This window comes from Hypanus sabinus, chromosome 8 (assembly GCF_030144855.1).
Source record: "Hypanus sabinus isolate sHypSab1 chromosome 8, sHypSab1.hap1, whole genome shotgun sequence".
NCBI lineage: Eukaryota > Metazoa > Chordata > Chondrichthyes > Myliobatiformes > Dasyatidae > Hypanus > Hypanus sabinus.
In genome coordinates, this window is record NC_082713.1 from 173,262,048 (window position 1) to 173,287,953 (window position 25,906).

The following is a 25,906-nucleotide window of genomic DNA, read 5'->3' on the forward strand; positions in this document are numbered from 1 at the left end:
CATTTCCGTGGCGTGAAGCAACTGAGAGTACGAGACTCCTCCCTGGATAGGACGCCAGTCTATCGCAAGGTTATAATTTTGTATATCGAATTTCCTCTCATTCTCCTACACTCCAGGGAATGGTCCTAACCTACTCAGGTATTTAAAATCTGGCAACATCCTTGTAAATTTTCTCTGCACTCATTCAATCTTATTTACATCTTTTCTGTTAGGTGACTAAAACTAGACATAATACAGCAAATTAGGCCTCACTGATGTCATATACAACTTCAAAATAAGGGTTTTATTGCTAACACTCTCTCCAGCTTTGGTGAAAGGCCATTGATCTGCAATTTAAATTCTTGTTCTGTCACTTGGACACTACCTAACCTGCTGAATGTTCCCACCATTTCCTGTTTTTATTTTACAAGGCTGCAGCATATTCAGGGGACATGTTGGGTGTAAAACGAAGTAATTATGATTCAGTAGCCAAAAAAAAAGGAAAATAGATTTTTTAAAAAATGTGTGCAGATAGAATAAAGACCATATTTAGAACCCCGGACCTCCTGTAGGGTGCACAAACATCAGGATGAGAACGATACATTGATAGGCTGGTAGAAGGTATGTGCTGTGTTGGCCTTCATTAGTCAGGGGATTGAGTTCGAGAGCCACGAGGTAATATTGCATCTTTATAAAACCCTGGTTAGACCACACTTGGAATATTGTGCTCAGTTCTGGCCACCTCATTATAGGAAGGGTGTGGAAACTTTAGAGACGGTGCAAAGATTTACCAGGGGATGCTGCCTGGATCAGGAAGCATGTCTTATGAGGATAGGTGAGCAAGGGGTTTTCTCTTTGGGGTGAAAGAAGATGAGAGGTGACTCGACAGTGGTGTATAAGATAATATGAGGCATAGAGTGGACAGATCTGGGACTTTTTCCCAGGGTTGAAATGACTAATGCAAGATGACATAAATTTTAGGGTTTTAGAGGCAAGTACAGAGATGGGGGATGTCAGAGGTAAGTTTTTATTTACAGAGTGGTGGGTGTATGGAATGACTTGCAAAGGTGGTGGTAGAGGCAGATACATTAGGGACATTTAGGAAACACTTGATGGGTACATGGATGATAGAAAAATGGAGGGATATACAAAAGGAAAAAGTGAGATTGATCTTGGAATAGGTTAAAAGTTTGGCAAAATGTCATGGTCTGCAGGGTCTGTAGTGTACAATGGTTTTAGTCCATAACAGGGAAATATTCGGGGCAGGTGATCAAAAACTTTGAGAGGTCCACTTTAAGGAGCTTTTTGGAGGCACAAGGTGGAGAGGTTTGGGCAGGGATTTCTGGACCATTGAGCGATGGGAAGGAATTTTGTGGAGGAAGAAGCAGATAGCAGGAGTGCTGAGGTCAGGGATTCCAGCCTGAGGAGATTGCAGAGGGAGGGAGAGATGAGGCAGAGAGGCTTTCAACATGGAGGGTTAGAATTTCACAATCTACTGGTGGCTAACAAGAAAACACAATACTGGGTGAACAGAGTTTGAGACAGTTTGGTGGTTGAAGCAGAGAGGCAGCTTGGGTGTTATGGCAGCAGAGATCCACTCCAGAGTAGAGAAGTGACATGTCCAATTTCACAAACCACATGGCTTCACATGACTGTCTGTACTGGGGATTCGAGGTAATGAGAAATTAGCTGATTAACTTTGTTATATGTACATCAAAGCATACAGTGAAATGGATCATTTTGTGCCAATTAAATCAGCGAAGGTTTTGTTAGGCAGCCTGCAAATGTAGCCACATTTCCAGTGCATAGCACACCCACAACTCACTGAACTAATACGTTTTTGGACTGTGGGAGGAAACCAGAGCACCTGGAGGAGTCCCATGTGGTCACAGGGAAACAATGCAAGCTCTGTACAGATAGAGGCAGGAATTGCACTCTGGTGGTATAATGTTACACTAACTGCTCTACTGCTGTGCTGCCCAGTCTACATGCCCTGGTTCCTGGTGGCAGTCTTAGGAACCTGGTGTGGATCCTTATCAAGGAGGAGTTGGCAGTGCTTTCATTAAGATATATTGCAGGGACATTGCTGCGTTCACTCAGTCTCACTCTGATTTCTCTCTGATGTTAGAACGAAGCCATCAGTCAGCAGTTGGCAGCAATTTTCACTCAGTGCTACAGCCCATACCCAATCCCCAAGTTCACAGATATCAAACAGAAACAGATTGCTCGCTTGGGTACGTACTTGGTTCACTGACATTTACCCTGCTGTATTCTTGTTTCCAATAGTCTGATTATTGTGTTAATTGTAACGAAGTTGAGTTGGCATGTGTCATCATGGATAAAGCATTCATAACAATGGAAAAATCTGCAGATGCTGGAAATCCAAAGTGACAGACACAAAATACTGAAGGAACACAGCACATCAGCAGCATCTATGGAAAACAGTGAAGATAGAAGATTGGCTCACTGGCAGGAGGCATTGAGTGGGAATAAAGAGAGCCTTTTCTGATTAGCTGCTAGTATCTAGTGATGTTCCACAAGGGCTGGTATTGGGACTGCTTTTCATGATTTGGATGACGGAATTGATGGCTTTGTGGCCAAGTTTGCAGACAATACAAAGATAGGTGGAGGCGTGGGTAGTGTTGAGGAAATAGAGAGGCTACAGAAGGACTTGGACAGATTAGGAGAATAGGCAAAGAAGCGGCAGATGGTATACAGTGTCTTGCTTATGCTCAGTGAAGCGTATGGTCTTGCACTTTGGTAGAAGGAGCAAAAGCAGAAGAAAGACTGTTTTCTAAGCGGGCGGAAAGATTAAAACTCCAACTTACAAAGGGACTTGGGAGCCCTTGTTTAGGATTCCCTAAAGATTAACTTGTAGTTTGAGTCGGCGGTGAGGAAGGCAAAAGTAATGATAGCATTCATTTTGAGATGACTAGAATATAAAAGTAAGGATGTAAAGAGGAGCAAACTCAATGGGCAGAATGGCCTAATTCTGCTCCTATGTCTTAGTCATCCTCTGATCTAACCCTCTGCTGGGCTCCCAATGTGATGTAACCCCATGCTTGTACAAACATACTTGCTTTGTGAGGTTGTGGGGAAGAGGAAGGGAAACTGCAGTGTTTGAGTGTGACAGGATTGGAACCCAATAGCAGGATTAGAACCAGCTGTAATTGGGATGTTGGGGGCAGAAGTCACTGATTGGAGGGCTGATGTTATCAGTGGCTATAACAGGAGTGGTGTAGTGGGCGCTGGGGAAGTCACATTGACAGAAAACAGAAATAAAAGCAAGGGCATTATTCCATCTTCTCATTGCTACAATCAGAGAGGAGGTACCGTAACTCCAGAACATAAAAAGTAATTGCAAGAAAAATTGGACAGAGCTGGGAATGTGAGTCTAACTTAGTTTTATGTAACAGGTAGTAGCATTGTGACGTATGCAGTTCACGGATTTCTACATATAGCCATAATTAGATAAACAACAAATAATGCTTAATTAAGCAATATATTTACAATATTACTCAAATATTACAGAAATATTAAATATACAACACCCCTTCCTGCTTCGCTATAAGCTCCAACTCAATATAGAGTGCATCTCAACTATCTATAGATGTTCAAAAGAGCTACAAATACCTGGAAGCATCCACATACCTCCAAAGAGTGAGATGGGTCCTAAAAAAGCCAGCTGAATGGGAAGAATAAGATGAAAGCCATCAATGCATTTTCCTTACCAGTTATCAGATACCCAGCCGCAGTAGTGTGCTGGCCAAGGAATGACCTGGAAGCCACTGACATCAAGACCCAGAAACTACCAACAATACATGGAGGATTCCCCCCAAGGTCCAACCTCGAGTGACTGTACACTCACCGGAATAAAGGAGGGCCGGGACTTAGAAGTGTCAAGGCCACAGTCCTGGAAGAAATGTGAAACATCCATGAGTATGTCAAGAAGATGGCCTCTAAGGACAACCTGCTAGGAGAGTACTTCAGACAGCAGGCAGGGGACATCCAGAGCCAGAGGCCATGGCAGAACAAGCGACTGCGCGAAATGTGCCATCACCTGATATCAGAGGCGGTTGGCATAAGGAAGTCCTAACAATGGTTGGAAATGGTGGGATTGAATGGCTTGTCATATGAAGAGCACTTGATGGCTCTGGGCCTGTATTCACTAGAACTCAGAAGAATGAGGGGGACCTCATTGAAACCTATCGATAGGTGAAAGGCCTTGATAGAGTGGATGTGGTGAGGATGCTCCCTTTACAATCTAATCTCCCCTCTTGGTTTCCTCATCCACAATATCATCTGACAAATCCCATGTTCTTGTATCTTCATTGACTCCATTTTAGCCTTCCATTCATCTAGCTGGGCTTTGGTCTTTGGTCTACTTTTACAAGCAGCTTTTTGTCTCTCACCTGGAGTTCATTAAATAATCTTACAGCATGCAGAGTAATCTCTGGTTCTTTATGCTAACAAAAGATGAATGCTTGCAACTCTCCTTAGTCTTCTTGAACTCTTTTCCAGCTTAAAACCAAGCCACATTTCACAAGCAAGTGCTTGATAACATATCGGAAGCTTTCTCATAAATATTTCCTACAAAAACTGTAGTTGGACCGCTGCTTTCATTACTTTCATGATTCCTCTGAGCAGCATGGTCCTTCCTTGGTCCAAGGGGATTGGCAGGGAGGTTGGCAGCAACACCTATTTGTCCCCTGTTGGGCAAAGGTTCATGGTGTATGGTATGCAGACAGTTGTGGCATCATCCAGTACCTTCCTTAATTCCCTTTCAGTTGACTCTGTTACAGGGGATGTGGCTGGCAAATGCTGGATGGATCTCCAATCAGGTTGTAGTTGGCTTGGCCACTCACATCCCCACAATGCTGGTCAGGCTGCTTTTACCACATACAAGAACAATGTGGCTTATCGGTTGTTGTATTTCAGTTAGGAATGTCATTCCCACAGGATTTAACTTTTCTCCAGTATAAGTTCTTAGTTAGATATCCATAACTTCAGTTCAGTATCTTTGAAATGCCGTTCAAACTCATTTTGTGGAATGACTGAAATAGCCGAGCCATAACCCAAATCCATTTTAATAAATTTCCCACTTACTATGATGTAAACCATATTGCTTGACTATTGTTTGTTTTCATATTGCAAATCTCGAGGATAGCCTATCTTGTCACTCTCACCATTATCAGACTTGTCACACTACAGTTTTGTTCATGCTCACTTTCACTGCAACTCAATTGCATCTTTGTCTGTGGTTTCCATTGAAACAACAATTTCAACTTATCTTTTAAATATAATTCACTGATTCAATTAGAAGCTATTTTTGAATATTTTCTTGTAAGATTCCACAAACTAAATGATCTCTCAGTATATCATTAAGCTCATTACCGAACAGACAATGGTCAGATGACTTCTTTAATTCAGCCGCATACGCTAAAATGGATTTCCCATCCTTTTGATTCCACTTATGAAACCTACAGTGTTCCGCAGTCAACCATGGTCTTGGTTCTAAATGTCCTGCATTACTTTCATGATATCAGCAAAAATCATTCAGCTGATTTGGTTGTAGCAACCAAACTAAGCAAATTGTATGCCTTTAAATCCAATGCAGTCGGCAAAGTTGTCATTCGCTTCTCATTGGCTATTCTATTTGCTTTAAAATACTGCTCAATCCATTCAGTATATGAAATCCAGTTATCTGTTGTATAATGAATGCGTCTATTATTCAGATGTAGCCAGCCATTTCTACTGTTTTTAATTTATGATTATTATCACCCAGTACTCATGTCCACGAACTCATGAACTTGTCCATTTTCTGCCTTGTTTTAAAACTCAGTCATGACTTCTCTTCTGAAGAACATGTGCTGCACTGCTTTATTTTTTAATTCAAACAATCACTGTGCTTCAACAGGTAGGTATTTGTCTTGAGTTTGTTTTAAAAATGCCTCTTCGCCACATTTGTTTTGTGACTCCAAAACCAAAAGTAATTGCGCCTATGCCTCTGCCTCGAGGGTAGTGGGAGCAAAGTTGAGGCTAACTTTAATAAAAGTGTTTAATGTTAACTAAATTAAATATTTTCCTGGGCAAAGTAAAATCTCAGTGGAGAGCTGACCTGTTTATGGCCCTCTCCTATGCCTCTACTACCTCACCCCACTGTGTGAGAGACTGTTCAATATTGTTCGGAGGAAACCACGGCTGCTACAGGCAGAGTTAATAATAAGGGAGGCAATGGCATATGTAAGGTAAAACGTTATTGCGGGGGATAGAGAAGGGTGTTCATACAGTGGGTGTCTGGGGTTTCAGGGCACTGGGGAGGTGTCCTGGTCTGCTGAGAGATGGTCTGGGGTATCGGGCATTAGGAAGACGTCCTGGACAGTTGGAGAATGGTCCTGGAATGTTTAGGCAGTACAGAGAATGTCCCCGGGGATTGTCCCAGGATGTTTCTCTCAGAAATCCATAGGATGTTGGCAGGAATGTTCCATTGCTAAGTGGTCAGAACGCAGGCTGGGTCGCTATTCACCTAACTTGTGATGAATGAGCTTCTGCTATTTAAGACTGAAATGGAAGGAATTTCTTTCATTAAGATGTGAATTCAGACCCCAGTAGCCTGTGGGAAATGAACAGTTTCCCAGCGGCGCTGGGTAATTTCTGGAATGGGAGGGATGCAGGTTAAAACAGCTTGAGGACAGTGCTGGGTGCAGCCACCTAGGGACAGGATGGCCTCCATTCCTGGAGTGTTATGCTTCCTCAAGCCCCTGGTCATTTCATCTGCTCTGTGTTTGTAGATTCACACTTCCTGAACAACAAGGAGATGTCGGATATCACCTTCCTGGTGGAGGGGAAGCCATTCTATGCCCACCGTGTGCTCCTCTACACTGCCTCGCCAAGGTAACACATTCCACGAGTGTTCTGGAGGAAGATTTGTGAGTGGCACCAGTACTGCTGCAGGAGGAAAGACGATGAGAACTTGTACCCTGCAGTGCTACTGACTTCCGAGAGGAGTACAATACAGCACATAATCAGACCATTCTCATTCGGTCCACCACATCCACACTAACCAGCGGGCTTTCACAAATATTTATCCCATTTCTCAACACGTTGCATGGAACCCGGGTGATTCTAGTATTAATCAGACTCTTCTGAAATATTGTCAGTGTCTGATCCTCACTCTCTCCGGCAGTGTGTCACTCTCAGTGTCTGATCCCCACTCTCTCCGGCAGTGTCTCACTGTCAGTGTCTGATCCCCACTCTCTCCGGCAGTGTGTCACTCTCAGTGTCTGATCCCCACTCTCTCCGGCAGTGTCTCACTCTCAGTGTCTGATCCCCACTCTCTCCGGCAGTGTCTCACTCTCAGTGTCTGATCCCCACTCTCTCCGGCAGTGTGTCACTCTCAGTGTCTGATCCCCCACCCTCTCCGGCAGTGTGTCACTGTCAGTGTCTGATCCCCACTCTCTCCGGCAGTGTCTCACTCACAGTGTCTGATCCCCACTCTCTCCGGCAGTGTGTCACTGTCAGTGTCTGATCCCCACTCTCTCCGGCAGTGTGTCACTCTCAGTGTCTGATCCCCACTCTCTCCGGCAGTGTCTCACTCTCAGTGTCTGATCCCCACCCTCTCCGGCAGTGTGTCACTGTCAGTGTCTGATCCCCACTCTCTCCGGCAGTGTCTCACTGTCAGTGTCTGATCCCCACCCTCTCCGGCAGTGTGTCACTCTCAGTGTCTGATCCCCACTCTCTCCGGCAGTGTGTCACTGTCAGTGTCTGATCCCCACTCTCTCCGGCAGTGTGTCACTCTCAGTGTCTGATCCCCACTCTCTCCGGCAGTGTCTCACTGTCAGTGTCTGATCCCCACTATCTTCGGCAGTGTCTCACTGTCAGTGTCTGATCCCCCACTCTCTCCGGCAGTGTCTCACTGTCAGTGTCTGATCCCCACTCTCTCCGGCAGTGTGTCACTCTCAGTGTCTGATCCCCACTCTCTCCGGCAGTGTGTCACTCTCAGTGTCTGATCCCCACTCTCTCCGGCAGTGTCTCACTGTCAGTGTCTGATCCGCACTCTCTCCGGCAGTGTGTCACTCTCAGTGTCTGATCCCCACTCTCTCCGGCAGTGTCTCACTGTCAGTGTCTGATCCCCACTCTCTCCGGCAGTGTGTCACTCTCAGTGTCTGATCCCCACTCTCTCCGGCAGTGTGTCACTCTCAGTGTCTGATCCCCACTCTCTCCGGCAGTGTGTCACTCTCAGTGTCTGATCCCCACTCTCTCCGGCAGTGTCTCACTGTCAGTGTCTGATCCCCACTCTCTCCGGCAGTGTCTCACTGTCAGTGTCTGATCCCCACTCTCTCCGGCAGTGTGTCACTGTCAGTGTCTGATCCACACTCTCTCCGGCAGTGTCTCACTCTCAGTGTCTGATCCCCACTCTCTCCGGCAGTGTCTCACTGTCAGTGTCTGATCCCCACTCTCTCCGGCAGTGTCTCACTGTCAGTGTCTGATCCCCACTCTCTCCGGCAGTGTCTCACTGTCAGTGTCTGATCCCCACTCTCTCCGGCAGTGTGTCACTGTCAGTGTCTGATCCCCACTCTCTCCGGCAGTGTGTCACTCTCAGTGTCTGATCCCCACTCTCTCCGGCAGTGTCTCACTGTCAGTGTCTGATCCCCACTCTCTCCGGCAGTGTGTCACTCTCAGTGTCTGATCCCCACTCTCTCCGGCAGTGTGTCACTCTCAGTGTCTGATCCCCCACCCTCTCCGGCAGTGTGTCACTGTCAGTGTCTGATCCCCACTCTCTCCGGCAGTGTCTCACTGTCAGTGTCTGATCCCCACTCTCTCCGGCAGTGTGTCACTCTCAGTGTCTGATCCCCACTCTCTCCAGCAGTGTCTCACTGTCAGTGTCTGATCCCCCACTCTCTCCGGCAGTGTCTCACTGTCAGTGTCTGATCCCCACTCTCTCCGGCAGTGTGTCACTCTCAGTGTCTGATCCCCACTCTCTCCGGCAGTGTGTCACTCTCAGTGTCTGATCCCCACCCTCTCCGGCAGTGTGTCACTGTCAGTGTCTGATCCCCACTCTCTCCGGCAGTGTGTCACTCTCAGTGTCTGATCCCCACTCTCTCCGGCAGTGTCTCACTCACAGTGTCTGATCCCCACTCTCTCCGGCAGTGTGTCACTGTCAGTGTCTGATCCCCACTCTCTCCGGCAGTGTCTCACTGTCAGTGTCTGATCCCCACTCTCTCCGGCAGTGTCTCACTGTCAGTGTCTGATCCCCACTCTCTCCGGCAGTGTGTCACTGTCAGTGTCTGATCCCCACTCTCTCCGGCAGTGTCTCACTCTCAGTGTTCGATCCCCACTCTCTCCGGCAGTGTGTCACTGTCAGTGTCTGATCCCCCACCCTCTCCGGCAGTGTGTCACTGTCAGTGTCTGATCCCCACTCACTCCGGCAGTGTGTCACTGTCAGTGTCTGATCCCCCACCCTCTCCGGCAGTGTGTCACTGTCAGTGTCTGATCCCCACTCTCTCCGGCAGTGTGTCACTGTCAGTGTCTGATCCCCCACCCTCTCCGGCAGTGTGTCACTGTCAGTGTCTGATCCCCACTCTCTCCGGCAGTGTGTCACTGTCAGTGTCTGATCCCCACCCTCTCCGGCAGTGTGTCACTGTCAGTGTCTGATCCTCCACCCTCTCTGGCAGTGTCTCACTCTCAGTGTCTGATCCCCACTCTCTCCGGCAGTGTGTCACTGTCAGTGTCTGATCCCCACTCTCTCCGGCAGTGTCTCACTGTCAGTGTCTGATCCCCACTCTCTCCGGCAGTGTGTCACTGTCAGTGTCTGATCCCCACTCTCTCCGGCAGTGTCTCACTCTCAGTGTTCGATCCCCACTCTCTCCGGCAGTGTCTCACTCTCAGTGTCTGATCCCCACTCTCTCCGGCAGTGTCTCACTGTCAGTGTCTGATCCCCACTCTCTCCGGCAGTGTCTCACTCTCAGTGTCTGATCCCCACTCTCTCCAGCAGTGTCTCACTGTCAGTGTCTGATCCCCACTCTCTCCGGCAGTGTCTCACTCTCAGTGTCTGATCCCCACTCTCTCCGGCAGTGTGTCACTGTCAGTGTCTGATCCCCACTCTCTCCGGCAGTGTCTCACTGTCAGTGTCTGATCCCCACTCTCTCCGGCAGTGTCTCACTCTCAGTGTCTGATCCCCACTCTCTCCGGCAGTGTGTCACTGTCAGTGTCTGATCCCCACTCTCTCCGGCAGTGTCTCACTCTCAGTGTCTGATCCCCACTCTCTCCGGCAGTGTGTCACTGTCAGTGTCTGATCCCCACTCTCTCCGGCAGTGTGTCACTGTCAGTGTCTGATCCCCACTCTCTCCGGCAGTGTCTCACTCTCAGTGTCTGATCCCCACTCTCTCCGGCAGTGTGTCACTGTCAGTGTCTGATCCCCACTCTCTCCGGCAGTGTCTCACTCTCAGTGTCTGATCCCCACTCTCTCCGGCAGTGTGTCACTGTCAGTGTCTGATCCCCACTCTCTCCGGCAGTGTCTCACTGTCAGTGTCTGATCCCCACTCTCTCCGGCAGTGTCTCACTCTCAGTGTCTGATCCCTACTCTCTCCGGCAGTGTGTCACTGTCAGTGTCTGATCCCCACTCTCTCCGGCAGTGTCTCACTCTCAGTGTCTGATCCCCACTCTCTCCGGCAGTGTCTCACTGTCAGTGTCTGATCCCCACTCTCTCCGGCAGTGTGTCACTGTCAGTGTCTGATCCCCACTCTCTCCGGCAGTGTCTCACTCTCAGTGTCTGATCCCCACTCTCTCCGGCAGTGTGTCACTGTCAGTGTCTGATCCCCACTCTCTCCGGCAGTGTCTCACTCTCAGTGTTCGATCCCCACTCTCTCCGGCAGTGTGTCACTCTCAGTGTCTGATCCCCACTCTCTCCGGCAGTGTCTCACTGTCAGTGTCTGATCCCCACTCTCTCCGGCAGTGTGTCACTGTCAGTGTCTGATCCCCACTCTCTCCGGCAGTGTCTCACTGTCAGTGTCTGATCCCCACTCTCTCCGGCAGTGTGTCACTCTCAGTGTCTGATCCCCACTCTCTCCGGCAGTGTCTCACTCACAGTGTCTGATCCCCACTCTCTCCGGCAGTGTCTCACTCTCAGTGTCTGATCCCCACTCTCTCCGGCAGTGTCTCACTCTCAGTGTTCGATCCCCACTCTCTCCGGCAGTGTCTCACTGTCAGTGTCTGATCCCCACTGTCTCCGGCAGTGTCTCACTGTCAGTGTCTGATCCCCACTCTCTCCGGCAGTGTGTCACTGTCAGTGTCTGATCCCCACTCTCTCCGGCAGTGTCTCACTCTCAGTGTCTGATCCCCACTCTCTCCGGCAGTGTGTCACTTTCAGTGTCTGATCCCCACTCTCTCCGGCAGTGTCTCACTCACAGTGTCTGATCTCCACTCTCTCCGGCAGTGTGTCACTCTCAGTGTCTGATCCCCACTCTCTCCGGCAGTGTCTCACTGTCAGTGTCTGATCCCCACTCTCTCCGGCAGTGTGTCACTCTGTGTCTGATCCCCACTCTCTCCGGCAGTGTGTCACTGTCAGTGTCTGATCCCCACTCTCTCCGGCAGTGTGTCACTGTCAGTGTCTGATCCCCCACCCTCTCCGGCAGTGTCTCACTGTCAGTGTCTGATCCCCACTCTCTCCGGCAGTGTGTCACTCTCAGTGTCTGATCCCCACTCTCTCCGGCAGTGTGTCACTGTCAGTGTCTGATCCCCACTCTCTCCGGCAGTGTGTCACTGTCAGTGTCTGATCCCCCACCCTCTCCGGCAGTGTCTCACTCTCAGTGTCTGATCCCCACTCTCTCCGGCAGTGTGTCACTGTCTGTGTCTGATCCCCACTCTCTCCGGCAGTGTCTCACTCTCAGTGTCTGATCCCCACTCTCTCCGGCAGTGTCTCACTGTCAGTGTCTGATCCCCACTCTCTCCGGCAGTGTGTCACTGTCTGTGTCTGATCCCCACTCTCTCCGGCAGTGTCTCACTGTCAGTGTCTGATCCCCACTCTCTCCGGCAGTGTCTCACTGTCAGTGTCTGATCCCCACTCTCTCCGGCAGTGTCTCATCTCAGTGTCTGATCCCCCACCCTCTCCGGCAGTGTCTCACTGTCAGTGTCTGATCCCCACTCTCTCCGGCAGTGTCTCACTGTCAGTGTCTGATCCCCACTCTCTCCGGCAGTGTGTCACTGTCTGTGTCTGATCCCCACTCTCTCCGGCAGTGTCTCACTGTCAGTGTCTGATCCCCACTCTCTCCGGCAGTGTCTCACTGTCAGTGTCTGATCCCCACTCTCTCCGGCAGTGTCTCACTCTCAGTGTCTGATCCCCCACTCTCTCCGGCAGTGTCTCACTCTCAGTGTCTGATCCCCACTCTCTCCGGCAGTGTCTCACTCTCAGTGTCTGATCCCCACTCTCTCCGGCAGTGTGTCACTGTCAGTGTCTGATCCCCACTCTCTCCGGCAGTGTCTCACTGTCAGTGTCTGATCCCCACTCTCTCCGGCAGTGTCTCACTCTCAGTGTCTGATCCCCCACCCTCTCCGGCAGTGTGTCACTGTCAGTGTCTGATCCCCACTCTCTCCGGCAGTGTGTCACTCTCAGTGTCTGATCCTCCACTCTTCTCGGTTGTGTGTTGCAGTTACTTGCCTGTGTGAAAATCATCCCCCCTCACATCCCCTCGAAACATCCTATCCCCCAGTGTGCCCTCATTTTATTGACCTCTGATGCAGGTGGTGGGAATGATTCCTGTGATCTACACTAATTATATACCCCACGTTTTCAGAATCAGAATTCCGTTTATTATCACTGGCATGTGATGTGAAATTGTTAATTTAGCAGCAGCAGTTTAATGCAATATATAATCTAGTAGTGAAAAGAAAGATAATAAATAAAATTTAAAATAATAAATAAGTAAATCAATTATGGTATAGATATATTGAATAGATTTTTAAAAACGTGCGAAAACTGAAATACTGTGTATGTTTTTTAAAAAAGTGAGGTAGTGTCCAAAGATTCAATGTCCATTTAGGAATCGGATGGCAGAGGGGAAGAAGCTGTTCCTGAATTGCTGAGTGTGTGCCTTCAGGCTTCTGTACCTCCTATCTGATGATAACAGTGAGAAAAGGGCATGCCCTGGGTGCTGAACGTCCTTAATAATGGACACTGCCCTTCTGATAATGGACGCTGCCTTTCTGAGACACCGCTCCCTAAGGATGTCCTGGGTACTTTGTAGGCTAGTGTCCAAGATGGAGCCGACTAGATTTTTCTTTTCAGTTTCTTTCATTCCTGTGCAGTAGACCCCCTCCCCCCCACCATACCAGACAGTGATGCAGCCTGTCAGAATGCTCTCCATGGTACAATTATAGAAACTTTAAAGTGTAGTTGTATCATCACCCCTGTTAACCCCATCCACTTGAGGGGAGCTGATCCATTTTCTCCTCAGAACTGAATGTATCCCAGGTAATGTTCTGGGGAATTTCATCTGCACCTGATGTTTATAGTGGCTGGGTTTGAGATGGTACTGGGATGGGCAGGAAAGGTGTTTGAAGTGATATGGGGCTGATCTCTGGCTCAGGGTGATTTTGGGATTTATTGTTTGTGTTGTAGAGGGAGCTACAAGCTGCTGTAGAGGGCAGGAGACTGTGAGGGGGCAGGGGTGATTTGGACTCGGTGAGGTGGGGTTCTGGAGTTACAAGCTGCTGTAGGGGAATGGGTGGGAGACTGAGGGGGCAGGGGTGGTTTGGACTCGGTGAGGTGGGGTTCTGGAGTTACAAGCTGCTGTAGGGGACTGGGCGGGAGACTGTGAGGGGGCAGGGGTGATTTGGACTCGGTGAGGTGGGGTTCTGGAGTTACAAGCTGCTGTAGGGGACTGGGCGGGAGACTGTGAGGGGGCAGGGGTGATTTGGACTCAGTGAGGTGGGGTTCTGGAGTTACAAGCTGCTGTAGAGGACTGGGCGGGAGACTGTGAGGGGGCAGGGGTGATTTGGACTCGGTGAGGTGGGGTTCTGGAGTTACAAGCTGCTGTAGGGGACTGGGCGGGAGACTGTGAGGGGGCAGGGGTGATTTGGACTCGGTGAGGTGGGGTTCTGGAGTTACAAGCTGCTGTAGGGGACTGGGCGGGAGACTGTGAGGGGGCAGGGGTGATTTGGACGGTGAGGTGGGGTTCTGGAGTTACATGCTGCTGTAGGGGACTGGGCGGGAGACTGTGAGGGGGCAGGGGTGATTTGGACTCGGTGAGGTGGGGTTCTGGAGTTACAAGCTGCTGTAGGGGACTGGGCGGGAGACTGTGAGGGGGCAGGGGTGATTTGGACTCGGTGAGGTGGGGTTCTGGAGTTACAAGCTGCTGTAGGGGACTGGGCAGGAGACCGTGAGGGGGCAGGGGTGATTTGGACTCAGTGAGGTGGGGTTCTGGAGTTACAAGCTGCTGTAGGGGACTGGGCGGGAGACTGTGAGGGGGCAGGGGTGATTTGGACTCGGTGAGGTGGGGTTCTGGAGTTACAAGCTGCTGTAGGGGACTGGGCGGGAGACTGTGAGGGGGCAGGGGTGATTTGGACTCGGTGAGGTGGGGTTCTGGAGTTACAAGCTGCTGTAGGGGACTGGGTGGGAGACTGTGAGGGGGCAGGGGTGATTTGGACTCGGTGAGGTGGGGTTCTGGAGTTACAAGCTGCTGTAGGGGACTGGGCGGGAGACTGTGAGGGGGCAGGGGTGATTTGGACTCGGTGAGGTGGGGTTCTGGAGTTACAAGCTGCTGTAGGGGACTGGGCAGGAGACCGTGAGGGGGCAGGGGTGATTTGGACTCGGTGAGGTGGGGTTCTGGAGTTACAAGCTGCTGTAGGGGACTGGGCGGGAGACTGTGAGGGGGCAGGGGTGATTTGGACTCAGTGAGGTGGGGTTCTGGAGTTACAAGCTGCTGTAGGGGACTGGGCGGGAGACTGTGAGGGGGCAGGGGTGATTTGGACTCGGTGAGGTGGGGTTCTGGAGTTACAAGCTGCTGTAGGGGACTGGGCGGGAGACTGTGAGGGGGCAGGGGTGATTTGGACTCGGTGAGGTGGGGTTCTGGAGTTACAAGCTGCTGTAGGGGACTGGGCGGGAGACTGTGAGGGGGCAGGGGTGATTTGGACTCGGTGAGGTGGGGTTCTGGAGTTACAAGCTGCTGTAGGGGACTGGGCGGGAGACTGTGAGGGGGCAGGGGTGATTTGGACTCGGTGAGGTGGGGTTCTGGAGTTACATGCTGCTGTAGGGGACTGGGCAGGAGACTGTGAGGGGGCAGGGGTGATTTGGACTCGGTGAGGTGGGGTTCTGGAGTTACAAGCTGCTGTAGGGGACTGGGCGGGAGACTGTGAGGGGGCAGGGGTGATTTGGACTCGGTGAGGTGGGGTTCTGGAGTTACAAGCTGCTGTAGGGGACTGGGCGGGAGACTGTGAGGGGGCAGGGGTGATTTGGTCTCGGTGAGGTGGGGTTCTGGAGTTACAAGCTGCTGTAGGGGACTGGGCGGGAGACTGTGAGGGGGCAGGGGTGATTTGGACTCGGTGAGGTGGGGTTCTGGAGTTACAAGCTGCTGTAGGGGACTGGGCGGGAGACTGTGAGGGGGCAGGGGTGATTTGGACTCGGTGAGGTGGTGTTCTGGAGTTACAAGCTGCTGTAGGGGACTGGGCGGGAGACTGTGAGGGGGCAGGGGTGATTTGGACTCGGTGAGGTGGGGTTCTGGAGTTACAAGCTGCTGTAGGGGACTGGGCGGGAGAGGTTGATGATTCCACATCAGCATATATGTCTGGAGTTGAACAGGTTGCAGAGTCGGCGCTGGGAGTTACACTAAGTGTACCTGGGTTCAGAACGAGCTCACAGGCAGGATCCTGTTCTCAGCCGTGAGGTGTGGGTTGTGTTGTCTGGGTCTGTGTGTATGAGAGTATCCTGTGTGGGCTGGTGTGTGTCTATGCCTAGTGTGTGTATCTATATGCATGTACCATATGGGTCTGTGTGCAGCCTGTCCATACACTGCCCACCCGTCCATACACTGCCCACCCGTCCATACAGTGCCCACCTGTCCATACAGTGCCCACCTGTCCATACAGTGCCCACTCATCCATGCAGTGCCCACCTGTCCATACAGTACCCACCTGTCCATACACTGCCCACCCGTCCATACAGTGCCCACCTGTCCATACAGTGCCCACCTGTCCATACAGTGCCCACTCGTCCATGCAGTGCCCACTCGTCCATGCAGTGCCCACCCGTCCATACAGTGCCCACCTGTCCATACAGTGCCCACTCATCCATGCAGTGCCCACCTGTCCATACAGTGCCCACCCGTCCATACAGTGCCCACCCGTCCATACAGTGCCCCCAATCCTGATGATCTCTGTATCGTGTCAGGACTGACACTGAAAGCTGTCTGTTCGCTGAGCTTTCAGTAAGACATTGCTGTGACTCTGAGCCGATTTCCATGGTCTCCACAGGTTTAAGATGCTGCTGTCAAACCAAATGCCCTCAGAGAACAGCCACAATATCTTCATTGAAATCAGCCACATCAAGTACAATATATTTAAGGTAAGTCAGTGCCTCCAGCAGACAGGTGAACCCCAATCTGTCTCCCCATCAAACACCTCCACCATCTGTGGAATGTCTGCTTCCAGATGGACGTCTCCCAGCTTGTTGGGTGAATATCCACCTCTCTCCTCACGCAGGAGTCTGGGGTCTGCTCTCACCTCCCACACATCATACAGCAGTGCCTGGGTTCGAGAGAAGTGCCAGAGTTCTGGAGCAGTGTCCCACTGCTTGTCTTACCTTCCTCCCAGCCTTCATACCCCCATTCAGTGTAGTTTGTATCCAGAGACATCTCCCCCCAAACCCCTGTCCTGTCCCGTCACTCACAACCTGGAACTTTGCATGTGGTTGCCCAGTTTGGGAGCTTGATGTTTAGTGACCTCACAACTTGTGTGTCGATGGGACTAGGCAGAACACAGACTAGATGGGCCAAAGGGTCAGTTTCTGAGTTGTAGAGTTCCATGTCTCTATGACAACCAGGAGCTCAATCACTGTTTTAAACTGTTTTCTTTACTTTCAACCCCTTGTTAACTCTCACAGTGCTGGTCACGTGCCCTGAGTCTTGCAGAGCTTCACGTGTGTCTGGGGTCAGGCTGTTTGATGTTTTAGCATTGGATGTGGGGTGGGAACTGGGTGTTGTTCATTAGTGGGTGTGCTGTAGCTGAGTGCCTTGTTGCCATGTCCGGCTGGTGTGAAGCCAATCTCTCTGTCTCGGCAGATGGTCATGCAGTACCTATACCATGGAGGCACAGACACCCTGCAGATCCGCAGCTGTGATCTTCTGGAGGTGGGTCCCACTTGGGCTTGGATAGTGTTCAAGATTATTATTGGGGAAGTACAAGGGAATGGCTGATTGAACTTAACCCTGAAAGCACAAATACATACATTTTGGGAAGTTAAACCAGAGCAACTCAAATAGACAAGGTGTATGATACGCTTGCCTTCATGACACCGGACACAGAATACAGGATTTGGAACATGATGTTACAGTTGTACGACATTTTTGAAACTGCACCTGGAGCATTAGAACATCGAACAGGACAGCACAGTCCAGGACATAGACCATGTACCATCGAACAGGACAACACAAACTACGACATAGACCTTGGACCGTCAAACAGGCCAGCACAGTCCAAGCCTTTGACTTACAATGTTGTGCCAGTCCAAATCTACTGTAAGATCAACCTACAAAGCTCTCTATTATTTTTAATCATACATTTACCTCTCTAAGTGGGTGGAGGGGTGGAGATGTGTCTCTACCAAAGGAGTTGTGAGGCTCTCCTTCCCTCTGCTGGCCTGCCATTCACCCTCGGGTAAGGTGTAGCACCTGCTCAGCCCCCGATCAGTGTCACGGGAAGCCCTGAGAGGTGGTGGCAGATGGTCATATGAGCAGCTGATATATAACCCAAGTCCTGGTTATGTGACCACTGATGTCAGGCAGACAATCTTTAGAGTATTAATAATGGTTGGGGTCACCCGTCTTGTAAAACACTGCCCAGAAGAAGGCAATGGCAAGCCACTTAATGTGAAAAATTTATCAAGAACAATCATGGTCAGGACCATGATCACCTACATCATATATAAAGATGATGACCTATTTCACAGTTCCTTAAATATTCCTATTGTATCTGCCTCTGCCACATCTGAGGCAGGATGTTCCACACATCCACCACTCTGTGTAGGTAAAAAAAAACTACCTCTGCCATCCCCCCAATACTTCCTTTCAATCATCTTAAAATAATGCCCCCATGTATTAGCCACTTACACCCTGGGGAAAAATGTCTCTGGCTATCAACTCGATTCATGCCTCTTATCATCTTATACACCTCTGTGTACAACGGTTGTGTGCAATTCTTGCTGCCACACGACAGCACGTATGTGGAAAGGGTGCAGGAGAACTTCACCAGGATGTTACCGGGACTATGGGGTGAGGGTTACAGACAGAGGCTGGACAAGCTGGAACTGTTTCTTAGAGCGAAGGAGGCTGGGGAGAGAACGTTGAGGTTTCTAAATCGTGGGGGGTGTGGATAGGGTGAATGGCCACAGTATTTCCCTAAGGTAAGATGGAGATTTCAGGTGTGAGGGGAAAGATTTAAAAGGAATCTGAGGGATAACTTTTCCACACAACGAGCTTACAGAAGAAGTGTTTGAGATAGGTTTGGATAGTTAAATAGATCAGACAGGGTTAGAGATCTTGGTTAAACGTGGGCAATGGGACCAGTATGGACCGAGGGGACTTACCCTGTGCTACGTTGCAGAGAAAAGAGAAGGTGATGAGATTAATGAAAGCCAAAGTAGATGGGATGGCACAACCGACCTCTTTGTGTACTTGTAATAGAGCAGACAGTCGGGGAGACTGTGGGGAACATTGGACTGTGGAGTCCGAGGGGAGTGGTCAGTGTTGTGGAGGGTCTTGGCATTCTCACTGACTTAACTTTGGAGACCCTCCCCTCCTGCCAGTCACTGATTTCACTCCTCCCTCTACCCCTACAGCTAATGTCAGCTGCCCGGTTCTTCCAGCTGGACGTCCTACAGCGTCACTGTGAACTTATCTGTACCAGGACCATCAGCATTGAGAGCTGTGTGCAAATATACAACCATGCCAAGGTCAGACCCTCCTCACCCTGTCCTACCCATCAAATGATCACTGCCACCATCCTCAGCCTGTTCAGCCTTATTTTAATGCCAGTAGATGTTTGGGTATGGCACGTGGGGACAGGTTGCCTTGCAATCTGGGCTGGAGTAGTGAAGAGTTGCTGGTGTGAGCAGTATGTTGGTTGGGTGTTGTGGTGGTCTACGTGGAGGGTGTTGTGCTGGTCTACGTGGAGGGTGTTGTGCTGGTCTACGTGGAGGGTGTTGTGGTGGTCTACGTGGAGGGTGTTGTGGTCTACGTGGAGGGTGTTGCGCTGGTCTACGTGGAGGGTGTTGTGCAGGTCTAAGTGGAGGGTGTTGTGGTGGTCTACGTGGAGGGTGTTGTGCTGGTCTACGTGGAGGGTGTTGTGGTGGTCTATGTGGAGGGTGTTGTGCTGGTCTACGTGGAGGGTGTTGTGGTCTACGTGGACGGTGTTGCGCTGGTCTACGTGGAGGGTGTTGTGGTGGTCTACGTGGAGGGTGTTGTGCTGGTCTACGTGGAGGGTGTTGCGGTCTACGTGGAGGGTGTTGCGGTGGTCTACGTGGAGGGTGTTGTGCAGGTCTAAGTGGAGGGTGTTGTGATCTACGTGGAGGGTGTTGTTGTGGTCTACGCGGAGGGTGTTGCGCTGGTCTACGTGGAGGGTGTTGCGCTGGTCTACGTGGAGGGTGTTGCGGTGGTCTACGTGGAGGGTGTTGTGCTGGTCTACGTGGAGGGTGTTGTGGTGGTCTACGTGGAGGGTGTTGCGCTGGTCTACGTGGAGGGTGTTGCGCTGGTCTACGTGGAGGGTGTTGCGGTGATCTACGTGGAGGGTGTTGTGCTGGTCTACGTGGAGGGTGTTGTGGTGGTCTACGTGGAGGGTGTTGCGCTGGTCTACGTGGAGGGTGTTGCGCTGGTCTACGTGGAGGGTGTTGCGGTGGTCTACGTGGAGGGTGTTGTGCTGGTCTACGTGGAGGGTGTTGTGGTCTACGTAGAGGGTGTTGCGGTGGTCTACGTGGAGGGTGTTGTGCTGGTCTACGTGGAGGGTGTTGTTGTGGTCTACGTGGAGGGTGTTGTGGTCTACGTGGAGGGTGTTGTTGTGGTCTACGTGGAGGGTGTTGTGGTCTACGTGGAGGGTGTTGTTGTGGTCTACGTGGAGGGTGTTGTGGTCTACGTGGAGGGTGTTGTGGTCTACGTGGAGGGTGTTGTGGTGGTCTACGTGGAGGGTGTTGTGGTGGTCTACGTAGAGGGTGTTGTGGTCTACGTAGAGGGTGTTGTGGTGGTCTACGTGGAGGGTGTTGTGGTGGTCTACGTAGAGGGTGTTGTGGTCTACGTGGAGGGTGTTGTGGTCTACGTGGAGGGTGTTGCAGTGGTCTACGTGGAGGGTGTTGTGGTCTACGTGGAGGGTGTTGCGGTGGTCTACGTGGAGGGTGTTGTGGTGGTCTACGTGGAGGGTGTGGTGGTCTACGTGGAGGGTGCTGCGGTGGTCTATGTGGAGGGTGTTGTGGTCTACGTGGAGGGTGTTGCGGTGGTCTACGTGGAGGGTGTTGTGGTCTACGTAGAGGGTGTTGTGCTGGTCTACGTGGAGAGTGTTGTGGTGGTCTACGTGGAGGGTGTTGTGCTGGTCTACGTGGAGGGTGTTGTGGTCTACGTGGAGGGTGTTGTGGTCTACGTGGAGGGTGTTGCGGTGGTCTACGTGGAGGGTGTTGTGGTGGTCTACGTGGAGGGTGTTGTGGTCTACGTGGAGGGTGTTGCGGTGGTCTACGTGGAGGGTGTTGTGGTGGTCTACGTGGAGGGTGTTGCGCTGGTCTACGTGGAGGGTGTTGCGCTGGTCTACGTGGAGGGTGTTGTGGTGGTCTACGTGGAGGGTGTTGCGCTGGTCTACGTGGAGGGTGTTGCGCTGGTCTACGTGGAGGGTGTTGCGGTGGTCTACGTGGAGGGTGTTGTGCTGGTCTACGTGGAGGGTGTTGTGGTCTACGTAGAGGGTGTTGCGGTGGTCTACGTGGAGGGTGTTGTGCTGGTCTACGTGGAGGGTGTTGTTGTGGTCTACGTGGAGGGTGTTGTGGTCTACGTGGAGGGTGTTGTTGTGGTCTACGTGGAGGGTGTTGTGGTCTACGTGGAGGGTGTTGTTGTGGTCTACGTGGAGGGTGTTGTGGTCTACGTGGAGGGTGTTGTGGTCTACGTGGAGGGTGTTGTGGTGGTCTACGTGGAGGGTGTTGTGGTGGTCTACGTAGAGGGTGTTGTGGTCTACGTGGAGGGTGTTGTGGTCTACGTGGAGGGTGTTGCAGTGGTCTACGTGGAGGGTGTTGTGGTCTACGTGGAGGGTGTTGCGGTGGTCTACGTGGAGGGTGTTGTGGTGGTCTACGTGGAGGGTGTGGTGGTCTACGTGGAGGGTGCTGCGGTGGTCTACGTGGAGGGTGTTGTGGTCTACGTGGAGGGTGTTGCGGTGGTCTACGTGGAGGGTGTTGTGGTCTACGTAGAGGGTGTTGTGCTGGTCTACGTGGAGAGTGTTGTGGTGGTCTACGTGGAGGGTGTTGTGCTGGTCTACGTGGAGGGTGTTGTGGTCTACGTGGAGGGTGTTGTGGTCTACGTGGAGGGTGTTGCGGTGGTCTACGTGGAGGGTGTTGTGGTGGTCTACGTGGAGGGTGTTGTGGTCTACGTGGAGGGTGTTGCGGTGGTCTATGTGGAGGGTGTTGTGGTCTACGTGGAGGGTGTGGTGGTCTACGTGGAGGGTGTTGTGGTCTACGTGGAGGGTGTTGCGGTGGTCTACGTGGAGGGTGTTGTGGTGGTCTACGTGGAGGGTGTTGTGGTCTACGTGGAGGGTGTTGCGGTGGTCTACGTGGAGGGTGTTGTGCTGGTCTACGTGGAGGGTGTTGTGGTCTACGTGGAGGGTGTTGTGGTCTACGTGGAGGGTGTGGTGGTCTACGTGGAGGGTGTTGTGCTGGTCTACGTGGAGGGTGTTGTGGTCTACGTGGAGGGTGTTGTGGTCTACGTGGAGGGTGTTGTGGTCTACGTGGAGGGTGTGGTGGTCTACGTGGAGGGTGTTGTGCTGGTCTACGTGGAGGGTGTTGTGGTCTATGTGGAGGGTGTTGTGGTGGTCTACGTGGAGGGTGTTGTGGTCTACGTGGAGGGTGTTGTGCTGGTCTACGTGGAGGGTGTTGTTGTGGTCTACGTGGAGGGTTTTGTGGTCTACGTGGAGGGTGTTGTTGTGGTCTATGTGGAGGGTGTTGTTGTGGTCTACGTGGAGGGTGTTGCGGTCTACGTGGAGGGTGTTGCGGTGGTCTACGTGGAGGGTGTTGCGGTCTACGTGGAGGGTGTTGCGGTGGTCTACGTGGAGGGTGTTGTTGTGGTCTACGTGGAGGGTGTTGCGGTCTACGTGGAGGGTGTTGCGGTGGTCTACGTGGAGGGTGTTGTTGTGGTCTACGTGGAGGGTGTTGCGGTCTACGTGGAGGGTGTTGTGGTCTACGTAGCGGGTGTTGCGGTGGTCTACGTGGAGGGTGTTGTGGTGGTCTACGTGGAGGGTGTTGTGGTCTATGTGGAGGGTGTTGTGCTGGTCTACGTGGAGGGTGTTGCGGTCTACGTGGAGGGTGTTGCGGTGGTCTACGTGGAGGGTGTTGTGGTCTACGTGGAGGGTGTTGTGGCGGTCTATGTGGAGGGAGTTGCGGCGGTCTACGTGGAGGGTGTTGTGGTCTACGTGGAGGGTGTTGTGGTCTACGTGGAGGGTGTTGTGCTGGTCTACGTGGAGGGTGTTGTGGTCTACGTGGAGGGTGTTGTGGTCTACGTAGCGGGTGTTGCGCTGGTCTACGTGGAGGGTGTTGCGGTCTACGTGGAGGGTGTTGTGGTCTACGTGGAGGGTGTTGCGGTCTACGTGGAGGGTGTTGCGCTAGTCTACGTGGAGGGTGTTGTTGTGGTCTACGTGGAGGGTGTTGTGCTGGTCTACGTGGAGGGTGTTGTGCTGGTCTACGTGGAGGGTGTTGCGCTGGTCTACGTGGAGGGTGTTGCGCTGGTCTACGTGGTGGGTGTTGTGCTGGTCTATGTGGAGGGTGTTGTTGTGGTCTACGTGGAGGGTGTTGCGCTGGTCTACGTGGAGTGTGTTGTGCTGGTCTACGTGGAGGGTGTTGTGGTGGTCTACGTGGAGGGTGTTGCGGTGGTCTACGTGGAGGGTGTTGTGGTGGTCTACGTGGAGGGTGTTGTGGTCTATGTGGAGGGTGTTGTGGTGGTCTACGTGGAGGGTGTTGTGGTGGTCTACGTGGAGGGTGTTGTGGTCTATGTGGAGGGTGTTGTGCTGGTCTACGTGGAGCGTGTTGCGGTGGTCTACGTGGAGGGTGTTGCGCTGGTCTACGTGGAGGGTGTTGTGGTGGTCTACGTGGAGGGTGTTGTGCTGGTCTATGTGGAGGGTGTTGTACTGGTCTACGTGGAGGGTGTTGTGGTCTATGTGGAGGGTGTTGCGGTGGTCTACGTGGAGGGTGTTGTGGTGGTCTACGTGGAGGGTGTTGTGGTCTATGTGGAGGGTGTTGTGGTGGTCTACATGGAGGGTGTTGTGGTGGTCTACGTGGAGCGTGTTGCGGTGGTCTACGTGGAGGGTGTTGCGCTGGTCTACGTGGAGGGTGTTGTGGTGGTCTACGGACAGGCTGCTATGATATTGGCCCACTGACTGTGTTCCATCTGTCTCCTGCAGTTTCTGGGAGCCTCCCACCTCGCTGCATTCTGCGAAGGCTACTTTCTGAAGAATATGGTCTCTCTGATGGAAAACGAAGCATTCAAACAGTTACTTTATTCCTGCTCAGAGGGATCCTCGGGGAACCAACTGTTGCATGATTTGGAGAGAGTCCTGACAGCAAGGATCCAGTCAATTCACCTCTCCCTCTCCAAGGGCTCCGTTGTGTGAGCCATGGGTGCCCAGTGTTGCTAACTCCGTGAAGTGAAAGCCTAACTGGGACATAGTGAGTGAGAGCTGTTGTCTCCATGCACAGACTCCGAACGACTGTCACATTCCTCGTCGTCCCAGCGGACTGTTTGATCCTCATTTTGCCAGCCACTGACCCAGTGACCGGAGTCAAGCCTGCCTCAGAGTGGGGCAGTTTGTGTCCTGAGAAGTTGCCTGTGTCTCGGGGCAGTGTGTAGTCTCTCTGTAGGAGGGGGTCAGGCCAGTTCATACCTATGGTTGTCCATAATTTGGGTGTTTGTAATCCAGGGATACCCTTTATGTGAGGGTAGTTTGTCAGAGTGTAGATTGTTCCTCCAGAACTGGGATCAGTTAGTGAATCTCAAATTATGCAAAATTAAAGAACTATTCTATAGAGAATATAATAAAATATATCAATATATTTGTTTATATTACTGAAATATAATTTGTAATATTCTGAAAAGATCTGAGCTGTGTTTAACTAAGGTACGTACTGTATTGTTATTGGAACCAGACAGCCATGGTCTTGTGGACACTGCTTGCAAACAATACACCATTTCTGTTAAACTTGGAGAGGAGCTCAAAGATTATTTATTTAAAATCTATTCACACTGCAGAATGTAGCCATATCTGAGAAGTGACTATATTTTGATAGATTGTTATTGCTTTTAAATTAGAGAAATTAAAACAATTTCTATAAAGCTGATTTAATGATGCCTGTGTGTTGTTCCTCAGTGATGAGCAACGGGGTGCTATGGTGGAGGGGGGGGGGAGCTTTAAAAGTGCTGTAGGGATCAAGAACTCCCCAGCTGTGGGTCTGAAAGCAGTCAGTCAGACCCCGGCTAAGAGCTCCCACATGGTCACTGTCACTCGGTCAAGAAACCATTCCCACACCTCAGTGGCCATTGCTCTGTAAGGGAACAGAATTTGTAATTACTGATGTAATGTGCTTCTATATCTGAAGAAGCCTGGGGGGTGGGGGGAGGTCTAGAGTTGCAGGTGGCAGCAACAAACTTTTCCCATCACCAACTTGTGCCTGACTTTGTATCCAGTACCTCATCACAGCTCTGTGCTGGTCCAGGAATACAGTCTGGAAACCATAAATCCACAGGCCCTGGTATCGGAAAAAAGGACATATTCCAAAGATTACCAGGTTAATTGGTTATTGTAAGTTGTCCTATGAATAGGCTGGGGTTAAATCAATGGGTTGCTGGGCAGTGAGAATCATTGGGCCAGAACAGCCTGTTCTACACTATCTCTCTAAATTAGTAAAATAAGTAGCTGACCTGCAGTAACTGTCCCAGTCCTGGATGGTGAGTGGACTGGTGTTGTGAGTGAGAAGCTGTTGTGGAATGGAGGGAGTAGAGGGATGGTGGTGAGCACCAGATTGGGACTGAACCCAGTCTCTGTGCTGTGAGTCACTGGTTCTACCCACTGAGACACCTAACCACCTCCTAGTCTCCACCATCACAGACAGGGCTGAAGGGAAACCTGAGGGTGGATAACTATTCCTCTGCTGAGGTGACACATTGAGGGTAAAGGGCAGGTGATTCAGTAGGAACGTTCACTCAGAGGATGGTTTAAATCTGGAACACTGTCGGAAACAAGGTGCAGCCAGACACCTTCACACTTCAGAAGTATCACCTGATGGTCAGCATTGAGCTGATGGGCGAAGGGCTTTTTCTTACTGACAATTTATTTGACCACCCTGTTCACAGATCAACCCTTCTCTTCTGGTCCAGATGCAGGATCTCAACCTGAAACATTGACTGTTTATTTGCCACCCCAGATGCTGCCTGACCCCGAGTTGCTCTAGCATAATGGTTGCCAACCAGTCAATCGCAATCGACTGGTCAATCTT

At 51.3% G+C, this 25,906-nt stretch overlaps 1 protein-coding gene across 5 annotated transcripts in view; it reads left to right on the forward strand.

The window, feature by feature from the left end:
- Window positions 1-24,751, forward strand: part of btbd11b (BTB (POZ) domain containing 11b) — a 176,078-nt gene extending 151,327 nt beyond the window's left edge. For 3 of the 5 annotated variants that reach the window (XM_059978597.1, XM_059978599.1, XM_059978601.1), the window contains 6 exons: window positions 2,108-2,213; window positions 6,771-6,873; window positions 16,444-16,534; window positions 17,250-17,318; window positions 19,025-19,138; window positions 23,818-24,751. In XM_059978597.1, coding sequence (XP_059834580.1) covers window positions 2,108-2,213; window positions 6,771-6,873; window positions 16,444-16,534; window positions 17,250-17,318; window positions 19,025-19,138; window positions 23,818-24,027 — 693 coding nt within the window. In that variant the 3' untranslated portion in view covers window positions 24,028-24,751. The remainder of the gene's footprint in view (window positions 1-2,107; window positions 2,214-6,770; window positions 6,874-16,443; window positions 16,535-17,249; window positions 17,319-19,024; window positions 19,139-23,817) is intronic. The other 2 variants (XM_059978598.1, XM_059978600.1) reach the window with 2 other exon arrangements.
- The last annotated feature ends 1,155 nt before the right edge of the window (window positions 24,752-25,906 follow it).